Raw genomic sequence first — 12301 nt, forward strand, 5'->3', positions numbered from 1 at the left:
TCCTTTCCCTTTGCTGCTTCAGCCTCGTCTGGCATCGCGTTGCTGCGCGAGATCAATAATGGCAGAAAGAGACAGTGTCAGCGTCGACGAGTCACAAACAGCCTCCCCATCTCCAACCGACGAACCAACAACGACCACAACCTCCTCGACTTCCAGCTCAACGCCAGAACCACCAACCACCTCTGAGCCCGAAAATCCAACCACTTCAAGCACAAACGAACCCCCTCCCAAAACTACCAGCTCCGAAACTCCAACCAAAACAACAAACCGAACCACCCCTCCCCCGCGAACCAACTCTCCCCAACCAACACAATCCTCCGTCGTCATCGTCACCAATACCATCACCATCAGTGGCAGCACTTTTGAACAAACCTCCGCCTCAACCATAACACCAGGCCAATCCCCCGCCCCCGGCCTAAGCAACGACAATAACGGCGGCCGCGCCTCCTCCGGCCTCAGCGACTCGTCCAAACGAATCATCATCGGTGTCGTCGTTGGCGTAGGCGGTGCCGTCCTCGTGGGCGGCCTAGCCTTCGTGGCATGGCGGTTGCGTCGCAAGCGAAACTCCCGCGGCGTAGGCGACGATGACGACCTGATGAACGCAGGCACTGCCGTAGGCTCGTCGAGCCATGAAACCTCGACGGTGGGAACGGGTCCTAGCCCGTTTAAATCTACGTTGGATCAGTATCATCACCCTGGCGGGGTGAACCCGTCGTCGAATTTCTGAGTGTTTGGCGAAAATGAGGAAACTGAAAGGTGAAAAGGAATCTTTTAACCCCCTTTTTTGCCTATTTTTATTGAAACTTTGGAATTGAAAAAGCGTGGCATTCGTTGGATCTGTCTTGCACGAGCATAACCGGATTTACTTCGTTTCTATGTTGTGCGAAGCAAGTTTGCAAGTTTCTGCTTTGGAGAAATGGCTGATACCCTTCTGTTTTCTCCATTTCGTTGGGTAGAGTTGGGGCTGCATTGGACTGTTTTTTTCTGGTGTTATCACATCAACCTCCATTGGCACGGATGATTGTTGATATTTTCTTTTTATTTATGGCCATGCGGGAGTTATAACTCTGTTTTTCTTTTGTACCCTTACCTACTTTCTCTCTATTCGCTCTTGTTTTTCATTAATAATTCATTGTATTTGTTTCTTGTTCTTTTCCATTCTGTTTGCCTGCTTTTCCCTCTCTTTCTTCCAACTCTCAAATTCTGAAAACCTCGTAAAAAAAAACTGAAAGAAAACCTAAAATAAAGCAAGCACAAACACGCCACACTGTGAAAGCAAAAAAGGTGGTGGTGATCAACCCGGTAATCTTGATATTGATGTTCTTGCCCTCTCGCTAATCCGTTCTTTTGGCCAGTCTTATAAGCAAGCGCTTAGGGGAATGTTGGCAAATCACTCTCTACTACAGATGCACAGAAATATAAATGCAAATCTCAATGCTGGAGCTCATAAATTCAGATATCAATCGATGGTATGAAAATCTTGTTACGTAGAGTGCTCACTGCATCCACATCAGCCATAATGATATCCGGAGGTTCTTAGAAGTTATATCTACGTTGGTGAAATAGGTGTGGTCACGTGGCATTAGCAAAGGTTAGGGATGACCGCCCAGTGGTTATTTCTTTCTATTTTAAATTTTTATTAGTTAATAAAACATACCATGTTCAAAAATGAATAGTTAACTAGTATTGTTCAATAACGTAATTCAAATAGATAATCTAAAAATATGGATATAAAGTTAGATCTATCAAGAGATGTTCCTCTGACGGTACAGTAACAAGAACTGCTACAGGCGGCATAATGTGGCAGTATCCAGATTTCCCACACCTCGCCTCATGTATTCCTCCATCATCTATGATCCTATCCCAGATCAGATAGAGCGCCAGGCAGGCTAACAACTCTATAGCTCTCCAGCTCTCCAGCTCTCAAGCTCTGCAGTTTTACCATCTGGCCCCACTTGAATTCAGGCTCTCCATCAATCACTGACTGCTATTTCAATCTCGCTATCCCTCTCTGGGTTGACTCCTACCTACTGTTACACTTTTTTCTCACATCCCATACATCCAAGTTCAAGCAACTAAGTAAAGGTATTGCTCTTGATTTGAGTTGTTCCTCCGTGCGTTTTGAGCTCTGTAGAGCCCTGTTCTTATCGCTATAATCCATCCATCCATGGTTATTTTCATAAAATAACTACAATGATTACTGCTGGGCACGTTTCTCTTTTTTTATTTCTCTCAATGTGTTTCTCAACAAGGATTAGTATTGTTGTTGCAGCCCTGCACTCACATTTTTGATAATTTGATCTGATTCTGATTTCTTTTATTTTCTTTGCTTTTTGTTTTGAACAAAATTACTTTGTTTTTTCAGGTTCAAACTTTCTCACAAACATGTGTTATTAGGGGATTAGGTTGCTACAATTTTCAAAAAGGACGAAAGAACAACAAGAATATCAAGACTCAAAGCCGTGCCCAAAGCCAAGACTCCAGAGGATTTCCATCCACGTCGATCACAGCGCATTGCTGCAATGAGTGATAAAGATGAGATTGCAGAGCCTGCGTGTTCAAGCCGACAGCTCTCAGCTGAGACGGTGTTCTCAGAGATGTCAACAATACAAGATAGTCCTGAATCTCGGAAGCGTAAAGTCAGCAAGGTCAAAGATCGTATTGGCCGTTATGTCCCTGGCCAGTGGGCTCATACCAAGAGCACTGACAATAACCTAATACCATGCTTAAATGCATGCCTTGATTGGCTACCTGCAGAAGGAGTGGATTCTCTGGTCCATGACGTGGAGAGCTGCGGTGATGATGAAGCCCTTTATTATGTCTTCAAAACTTTGGCATCTGGACTTTTGCAGCCCAGTGAGTTCGGATTTGTTTATTTTTCTTATTTTCTTCTCTCTACATACCTTTCTTTGATGGATTAAAATGTTAATTTTTTTTTTTTTTTTTTTTTTTTGCCATAGTGAAGGCTCTGAGTACCGGGGCTTCTGTGACTGAATCTCCTATCATCAAGCACCAAAGAAATGCAGATCTCGTTGCTGCGAACATCCCCGAACCCCAATCACGAACTGATGAATTTCGTGACAAATGCCTTCGTCGAGATGGATCTCGCTGTGTTGTAACACAACGGATGGATATAAACCTTTGGAAGAATATCAATCGGCCTTCTGAGGTTGACCATGGTGATGTAGAGGCGGCACACATAATACCTTTCGCCTACGCCTCATGGCATAATATTTCGGCATGTCCGATTCCCCACCCCCCTCTTGAAACCCCCCACCCACCAAATATATATCTATCGAGACAAAATGCTAATTTAGTGCAGGGGGAGAAAAATGCTGCAAATGTCTGGGAGACTTTGTTCCGTTGCTTCCCATCAATACGGCGGATTGGTATGAATGCAAGAAATATTAATGACGCGTCAAATGGAATAACATTGTTGGACATAATTCATAAGCAGTTCGGAAAGTTCCGATGCGCCTTTGAGCCTACAGTATGAAGCCAAACTCAACATTTCCTAAAGTTTTTAATTCCTCAAGATTACTAAGGTCATTGTTGCTATTTAGGAAACCCCGCACGTCTACAACTTTAAAACCTACTTGGATTATCCTTACAAAAAGGTGTTCTTCCCACAGGACCAAAAGGTTACAATGCGAAAGGCAGAAGGGGGTGAAGATGTTAAACTTCCCTCTCCAGAGCTGCTAGAATGCCATTGGAGAATTGCAGAAATTTTAAATGCATCTGGCATGAGTGAAATCATTGATCGGATCATCAAGGATTGGGAGTATATCAAGGAAGGCGATGAAGGGCATGGCAGTCTAAGAGAAGATGGAAAGTCCAATGTTTCAGAGATTTTGTCAGCCGCTTTCTGGGCTCACGGTCACTGGGTCAAGACGTAATGAAGAGAGAAAGAGAGAGGCCAAGTTGGGGTTATGAGCGCATCCGGCACTACCTACTAGCAAGGTGGTTATTGGGATAAAAGAAGTGAAGGGCCAGAAAGGAATAGAGGTGAGCTGACAAACAATCTACTATATCAAATTTATGATGATGGCGAGTCTGTTTGGGTATATCTAATGCAAGCTGCTCAGCGCTCCTTCTCACAGCAGTTCTATATCCAACCTTGTCATGGTTCCAAGGTGTAAATTTCTCTTGGAGCAACTCCCGTCGCAAGCAATGCACTTCATCCCTTGGGCCGGCCAAGGGGAATTCATGTGTTTTCGTAGAAAATGCGTAAGTGAGCGAAGCGAGTGACGCATATTGCGGCATAGAGTGGAGTCATGGGATACACGTAATGGCCGCCCATAGCAGGGGGTTTAATCCAGCTTCTCGAGAGCAAATATGTTTTGGTGCGAATCTAAGTAAACAATTCATGGAGAGTCTACCTCCTTTGGTCCACAGCAGTGTAAGACCTTTTTCGTTCCATCTGCCTCTCCCATGCCGGCATGGCCCACTTCACCATGTACTCAGACATCATGAGCTGCTTCGCCGTCGGTCTCTCGGCTGGTTCGAATGTCATCATAGCTCGCAGCATATCCTCTAGAGCTTTGAACTCGCCACTAGCAACATCCCATTCACACGTTTCTTGTGTCTCACCCCGGCCCATATCCCACATCCGCTGGTGAAGACGACGGAATACAGGTGTGCTGATGCGCTGGAAGTTGGTGATCCAGGACCCATCTCGGTTGAAGAACTCAGAGCGGTTTGCCCAGGAGTCCCACCACCTTTCAGGCATTTGTCCCAAGGTGTTGACCATTTCAGCAATGATGTCATCTGGGTCCCATGCAAACGTTTCAAAAAGCGGGCGCTCGCCCAAAGCATCATATAGGACAACACCCAGGGTCCATACATCAGCTGCAGTGGTGATGTGGTCATTGAAGAATTCTTCTGGGGGGGAATACACCCCCTCCTACCCCGCACAAAAGTGGGGGATGGTGTTTGTGAAACACACAAAAGATGCCCCATAGTCTGAGATAATAATCTCAGGATCTATCACTTTGTTCGCAGGTATGTTCCAAAGCATGGGATAAATGACATGTGGTGGTGCATGTGGTATGCTAGGCTTTTCATCAAGACGCCGGGTAGGAATCTCATATGGCTTGCTATGATGTTCGTGCAGTTCAGTTGTAGTTAAATTATCAAAGCTCGGGACGCGAAGAAGAAAGTTGCGCAGATGAAGATCTGTTTGGGCTTAGTGAATTTGAATAACTAATCGCAGAGCAAGGTTATATTTTGCATACCTCCATGGCATACATCATTTTCATGCAAATAGTTCAAGCCCATGATGAGCTGGGCGGCGATGGATCTAGCAGCATCTTGTGGAAACATAAAGTTGGCACTGTTCTCTTTGGAAGTGGATATGCTACAGCCAGCAGGCTCTGCAACCAAGCACTGATGATGTCCGTTGGGACCATCAAAAGAGAATTGGTCAAGCAAGGTCGGGATATACTGTCTTCCACGGCAATGTGGATCACCTTTTGTCAATAGATGGATGATTTTGCCCTCATTACTGTTCTCCGAAGCTCCCGCAACAAGTATCTTCAGCGACACATAGCGCTGGAGATGCTGGTCGCGAGCGAGCCAGATTGTTGAATAAGCACCAAATCCAAGCTTGTGAACTATTTTGTAGCGACCGGTACAAAAGGTGTCTCCAACAAGAGTTGGATGGTATCCGCCGGGCCTATATCCTTCCAAATCCTCCACATCTATCTCGGGGTAGTAAATTCTTTCGTCTTCCGGAGGGGATGATTCGGCCATGGAATGGTAACACGGAATTACTGGCTGGGAGGCAAGCCGGAGTCGCGACGCTGGAGGCTTATGAGGAAGCAGTTGGTGACTGTGCTGAAAGATGGCGAAGCGAGAGAGAAAAGTGCCAACTCTGTCAACAGAAACATATCTCCAGCCAACACTCATTGTCTTGTTGATGGGTTAGGAGTTGAGGATATGTTCAGGATAGTTGCTGATGATACCTGAGATAAGGCAATTGCTCGTGGAGCTCAGGTACGCTATAACTGAATTAAAAAGAGGGCGGTACGATCGTCAACTCCATGTAGCACTTCTTACATCGCAAACTATTTCCGCACATAAATCTACCCGCTATATGGGACATATCGTAAGCATATTTTCGGATCGGTATGAAAACTTTGGGTAACTCGGCAGAGCATACCATATCACAATTAGGCCATAAACTAGGAGTACTACAGCATCAAGTAATGCGACCTGATGGATGGCCTTCCGCAGCGGTGCTGCTGCGTACTGCTTAAGGATTGAGTCCCCTGAAGCATCTTCCCATGAAAATTGAGCTGAACAGCGAATTGAAAGCGTGAGCAGGTTAGATGGTCAAGATCTCGTCCAATTCAACCGATTTAGCCTAATACGGCCTAGCGTGATCAAGTACACGCGAATGATGTAATCAGCAAATGGTCGCGTTCGTGATCTGTTAGTTAATGCTTCACACAATAGACAGCATCTGCAGAACGACTGATACGCTTCCCAATGTATATCGATAATAGTTGAAAATAATAATGTTTACTGCCATCACCCAACAGCCGCCCTTCACACACCTATTCTCTCACGCACCGCAAACACCCATCCCCGCACACCATGCAAACCTCGCCGTCCCCCGACACCAGTTGCAGATAATGGAACATGACAATAAGCAAGCGAAAGCGACGACATCACCACCATCCCGCACACTCCCCAGGCAATCATACGCCGAACGCTATGCCAACCAGATCCGCAACCCAGCTGCCAAACTCGCATGCCAGAGAGGCTCCCGCGAGAAACGGCTCGGCAGCTTCCTGAATAAAGTGAAGCATGATCGCGACGAAGGCAGATTTGAGGCCAGAAGCGACCAGATCCAGCGAACCAATTATCTGGCGCAGCTGCGGAGGTATCAAGAGACGCTCGCGAGGTCTGCGCCGGACTTTGGACCGTTGATGGAGGAAGAGGAGAAGGAGGATGTGAAGGTGGACGACGATGGGATGGTGTTCGATGAAGGGATCCAGGGGATCGGTGTTGGCGCGAGGTGGAAAAAGGATCGTGGGTTTGGTTTTGAAGGTGTGTGTGTGTGTGTGTAGACATGGCTCCCGCACCTGCTGAGCTTAAGTTGATTTTCTTTTATGATCATATTTATTTTTTTTTGTTTTCCCAAGCAAGATCTCCACAGAGTCGGAAATAGATATGGAAAAACGAAAAAGGAAAAAACTACGAGGCTAACGTTGGGATGTCAACAGACGAACGCATCCTCGAAGAATTTATCTCGGAGGAGCAAGACTACCAGGCCTTTTTAGAGGAGTTGGAGCGCCCAGGAGACATTGAACAGCAGTCGCAACCGGTCCCAGCAAGTTCCCAGTATGACGATGAGGAAATCTATGAACATATTTTTGCTGAGTTGCTTGACGACGACCATGACCATCACACAGCATCGCTAGATCACACCGACGACATGAATGACGGGATGGATACATCGTGACGGTAGACATTTTAGAATATCTTATCACGTATTTGAGCAGTGCATTGAAACGGCGTTTTTGGGCTCGGATGTCGATCCTACTTTTATCGATTTACTTTTTGGCGCTCTATTTCGGGCGCTTGGGGAGCAGCAGTAATTTTTTTTTTTTTTTTTTTTTTTTTTTTTTTCCAATTCGTTCGCGAGATGAAAATTTCGTATGCAACTGATCAAGGGAAACTGGAGAAGGGGTCCATTCGGGATTCTCTTGTATTTGAAGGTATTTGCATATATGTACAGTACACCGGAATGAGAATAACCATTCCGTCTAGTTGAATATATAGAGAATAATGCCCAGGGTCTCGTTGGAGAAGTCGATGTATATAAAAGCGAAAATAGGGAAAGGAACGAAAGGGATTCAAATAGCGAAAATCATTGTTTATCAGAGTATGATTCATTGCTGCGGACATTGCGGCATCTCAGCGCCCCCTCCACCTCCCCCTCCCACGCCAGCGAAAGCGCCTGGCAGCCCAAGTTCATCCGCCAGCGGATTCGACACCAAGGCATCAGGCGGGCTCCCCGCGGCTTGCATCTATCATCACACTCGTCAGCATAGCTCTCTCCTCATGTCACCAAAAAAATGGGCAATGAAAAAAAAAAAAAAAAAAAAAAAAAATGTGATAGAAGAATAAGCATAACCAAATCATACCTTCTGCATCTTCTCCCAGATAGCAGCCCTATCCGCCGGATTGTCATCCGAATACCCCTCCTCGTCAAACTTGGCCACAATCTCCGCCACAATGGTAGCCTGCAATTCATACCTCTCCAGATCCTCTTTGGGTACCTTGTCTCGATTCTCCCGCAGCCACGGACTGAATTTATCATTCAGTTCCTTCATCGGCTCGTAGAGCATATCCTTATTCGACAACTGTTCCATAATTCCCATGAAGAGCTTATCGAGGCTCTCGTCGTCGGCCTCACCGGCGCCCGCATGACCGGCAGCGCTAGAGCCCACCGCCTTCAGCAACCGCATGAGTACATCGTCGTCGTCGTCGGCCCCATACCCCCCCGCCGCAGCGGTAGCTTTGTCCCCAGACGCTTGTATCCGCTCCATCGTCTTGCGGATCGTTTGTTGGAACCCATCTTCCGCGTTACTCGCACTACGAGCAGCACCAGCAGCATCAGTAGCACCGGACGTCGTCCCGGATTCTCCCTTTTCGTCCTCCTTACCACTGCCACCACTGGTGCCAAGGCCGCCCAAGTCCCCCTCTATCCCCCCGGCTAACGCACCAGGACCCCCCTCCCCCATGAGTAATTTCATAACAGCCGTCGGATCCATTTCGCCCTGCGCCATTCGCTGCGCAAGGGCATCCCAGTCTGGTTCGCTGTCGCTACCGCCATCCCCTCCATCTCCACCACCGCCTTCGCTGCCAGTGGGTTTTTGATGCAAGAGCCCCGCCATGCCGTGTTCAAGCTGCCGGAGGAAGGCGTCCTCATCGAGGTCTGATTCGGAGGCACCGGTGACGTTTTGGTCAGATGGGAATGATGGCGGTAGCTGTGGTCCTGCGGCGGAGGTGGAGGCGGAGGCGGATGGGGGTTTATTCGAGGAGGATGCGGCGGGAGTAGCTGAGGGAAGGTTTTTTGATGGAGAGAAATCGTCGAGGAGGTCTGTGTGGTGATTTGGCTAAGTTAGAAGATTGACTTTTGTTTTTTTCTTTCTTAATATGTATTATATACACGTTTGTTGTGTAGTCTGATATTATAAAATTTATTGCCAATCTTCGCCTTCCTTACTGGACTTTTCCCAAAAAAAAAAAAAAAAAAACAATCCTCTTGCAACCATAGCCTCAAGGATTAAGGGAAAGGTAGAGATATGAATGTTCCCAAACTTACCATCCAAATCAAAATCTGAATCCTCTTCATCTCGCTTTAACCCAACAGTAGACCGAGCATGAGCCTGGCTGTCAGCCTCCGTTACAGTCACCTGCACCGCCGCAGTGCTGCTGGCTTCCGCTGGGACAGCCATACTTCCCTCCTCTTCTATCTTATCTTTTTCCTTCTTCCCCTCCTCAGCCATCACTCGGTTTTCTCTGGTGTTGGCTTTGTGGGATTGCTCTATTTGGTCAAGGCAATTTCGAGGGGGGGTTGAGGAGGGCGGTGGGGTGCGCAGTTAGAGTAAATAAAAACAAAGAGTCGAGCGTGGCAGAAGTAGGTTGACGAATTTATTGCTCTGTTGTTTTTCGAGCTTCTTCTTTCTTCTTCCTAGACAAAGGTGTAAAAAAAAAAAAAAAAAAAAAAAAAAAAGGGATTGAAATCCGTAGTTCAGATGTTGTTGATGTTGACTTTGGCTCTGGCAAAGGCATATATGAGATAACAGGCGCTTTTTTGCTTGGGCTCTTCGGGTTGGCGACTTGGCGTCATTCCGTCACGCTGTCGCGGTTCCTTTCACCAACAAGTTCAACAACCTGAAGATACCAGTACTACTAGTATGTATGTGCGTCATGGATTAATCGGCATAAGTAACGAGTTATCAAATGGAATTCAGATACCATTCTCGAGAGATTCATGATTCACCCCGTTACTCGTACCTCCAACCAACGAGCGTCAACCGTCGCTTCAGCCCAACCCCCTGATATCAGCCGTAGTAAAGTAGTTTACATCCATCGAGCACATATCCCCCAACAGTTTAATCGTGGACGAAAGAGAAGGTATCAGCTGTAGATCTGATCACCATTGGCAAAGGAGCCTGAGAAGATAAGCAAAAGCTCAGCTGTATCCCTCGTCCGGGCCAGGGGCTGCAAAAATTCTAGTACTGGTAGTAACCTTGTATTTTAAAACCTTGAAGTTGTTTTTGTTGTTGAAATTTCAAATTAATAGATAGATATATATAATTTACTCGGCTGCATTTGGCATGCCGGATGTCGTTCAGATGAAGAATTAGACTGTCATCCTAGATAGGGGATCCGAATGGGAGTTAATAAGAGCCCATCATATCAAAACCAATTATTTCCCCCGTCCCCCGTTTGTCAAGGCCTCTCCCAGATTCCATATTACTCCCCTTGCATAGTAGCGCTTCGTATCAATAGGGCTATCCGGTGAAAAGAGGCAAATGGATAGATGAGTACTTTACGGTGGATCGCGAGTGAAGGGATAAATGTAACCCAAATAAAGAACCTAGTGGGGAGAGAGGGGAAATGGATTAGCGGTTATGGCCAGGAAAGACTTTTTGGCTAACCAGTTAGTATGTATACTTCTGTTCTTCGACATTTAAAATAGAAATAGGACGTCATGACAGTCGCAGGAGGGGCAGGGGAGGGACAGGGGTAAAAGCAGTGATATAAATAAGTCATCTTGGGTGTGGCGCTGAGGAGAAAAATAGAAAGAAAGCAAGGAAGAAAAAAGCAGAAGAAGGCATGGTGCTTGGTTCTTGAGCTGTCTACTGTGGTTAAGCGTCCTTTGAGCTCCGCAATACCGGGAAGGGTTGACGATTAACGGACTGGAATGCGACAACATGAAGACACGAAGATAGAATCGCTTCCTTCAACCTTATGCTTGGCGGCAACGACACCCTCGTCGCCCCCAGTTCACGGATTTCAAGAATACTCGTACCAGTCGCTCGTGTCAAATACGAAACGAATACAAGAAGCATAAATGAACAACCTGTCCCATGGTACAGTACACATTATGCACTGCATCGCCTTCCACCTTGGTGCCAGCTTGAATTTGAAAGGTGGAGTGGAAACAGGACTCAATCCGAACGTCCGCACACCTGAGCAGCGAAAGAGAGTGCGAGTATTCAAGAAGGCGAGAGGAAAATGTGTTCAAATGGAAGCTCAACTGGCTCTACTGAAAATCGGGGGGTGGAAGTTGACGCTGAAAGTTGGGCCCGACGACAACCTGCAGCATCCCTTTGGCAAACGCTGTACTATACATATATTGTTGTACCAGAGTGCTTCGTCTTTTCTCCAGAAGCTTCCAGTCGGGCGGAAACTATCATCATCCTGCTGTGCTAGTAATTGTGTCTTGGGGGAAGGGAAGATAAGGTCCATGAGAAGATTTTGAACTTCCAGCTCACCATCAAGATGAGAGATGGCAGCGGTCAGAGTTTGCCAGAGGCAGCACCGAGTCGTGCTACCTCGGTATGTGTCCGATGGGAAATCTTTGCCAATAATGGATCATCGCTGGCAAAATATCGGCCTTCCGGACGATTCAACCTTCTTCAAAGGTGGAGATGAGTCATAATAGGAATAGGACAATAAATCACGCGTGTTTCCCGCGTAAGGGACAGCGGAGAACTCGACAGTTCTGGAGCACTTGACCCACCAACCACTAGTTACAGTTTTCTCATTCTCAGCCTGTATCGTGCATCCCGCATCGTGCATCGTGCATCGTGCATCGTGCATCTCGCATACTAGTCGTGCATTATGGAAAGCCGTATCGTGGGTAGTTCTTAGAAATCGCTCGACGCACAAAACCAGGTAATTTTCTGATGGGTTTTTTTTTTTTTTTTTTTTTTTTTTTTTTCCTTTCTTTCCCCGCTCTTTTCTCCCCGCAGGTTTGCTTGTGTGTTAAATTTTTCCTCTAGTTAACTATATTTTTGAAGGGGCGTCTGAATCGCGGGCTGGTTTTTAGCGTGAAAGTGGGGAGCGAAAGGCGTGGGTCCGTTGTGGACACCACCCGAAGGACCGCGGAAACAACATGCGCAATCTACACTTGCTAAGGAGTAATCTGTGCATTGACACAAGTTCAACATCATGAAGAACTATTCTGTCCAAAGGAAATGAAAAAAATTTAAAAATCCAAGGCGCCCGTCCTCATTCTGAAAGGTTCTGGAACTGAATGACTCGCTCAAACACA

At 46.5% G+C, this 12301-nt stretch overlaps 5 protein-coding genes across 5 annotated transcripts; 2 read left to right on the plus strand and 3 right to left on the minus strand.

Annotated features, from left to right (window-relative positions):
• Positions 1-18: 18 nt before the first annotated feature.
• HCAG_01911 (predicted protein) lies at positions 19-970 on the minus strand (the record flags this gene model as incomplete). The annotated part of the gene is made up of 2 exons (XM_001544814.1): positions 19-671; positions 928-970. 2 exons carry the CDS (start codon positions 968-970, stop codon positions 19-21), a joined length of 696 nt encoding a protein of 231 aa, XP_001544864.1.
• A 1552-nt stretch (positions 971-2522) lies between these two features.
• On the plus strand, positions 2523-3896 carry HCAG_01912 (predicted protein; the record flags this gene model as incomplete). The annotated part of the gene is made up of 4 exons (XM_001544815.1): positions 2523-2856; positions 2961-3169; positions 3323-3490; positions 3564-3896. 4 exons carry the CDS (start codon positions 2523-2525, stop codon positions 3894-3896), a joined length of 1044 nt encoding a protein of 347 aa, XP_001544865.1.
• A 479-nt stretch (positions 3897-4375) lies between these two features.
• Positions 4376-5751, minus strand: HCAG_01913 (predicted protein; the record flags this gene model as incomplete). Its single annotated transcript, XM_001544816.1, has 3 exons — positions 4376-4903; positions 4946-5175; positions 5235-5751. 3 exons carry the CDS (start codon positions 5749-5751, stop codon positions 4376-4378), a joined length of 1275 nt encoding a protein of 424 aa, XP_001544866.1.
• A 767-nt stretch (positions 5752-6518) lies between these two features.
• On the plus strand, positions 6519-7468 carry HCAG_01914 (predicted protein; the record flags this gene model as incomplete). Its single annotated transcript, XM_001544817.1, has 2 exons — positions 6519-7053; positions 7230-7468. 2 exons carry the CDS (start codon positions 6519-6521, stop codon positions 7466-7468), a joined length of 774 nt encoding a protein of 257 aa, XP_001544867.1.
• Positions 7469-7898: 430 nt separating this feature from the next.
• Positions 7899-9521, minus strand: HCAG_01915 (predicted protein; the record flags this gene model as incomplete). Its single annotated transcript, XM_001544818.1, has 3 exons — positions 7899-8036; positions 8154-9112; positions 9338-9521. The coding sequence occupies 3 exons, from the start codon at positions 9519-9521 to the stop codon at positions 7899-7901; spliced, it is 1281 nt and encodes a 426-aa protein (XP_001544868.1).
• Positions 9522-12301: the final 2780 nt, after the last annotated feature.

This window comes from Histoplasma capsulatum, genomic scaffold, assembly GCF_000149585.1.
Source record: "Histoplasma capsulatum NAm1 scaffold_1 genomic scaffold, whole genome shotgun sequence".
In the NCBI taxonomy this organism is placed as follows: Eukaryota; Fungi; Ascomycota; class Eurotiomycetes; order Onygenales; family Ajellomycetaceae; genus Histoplasma; species Histoplasma mississippiense.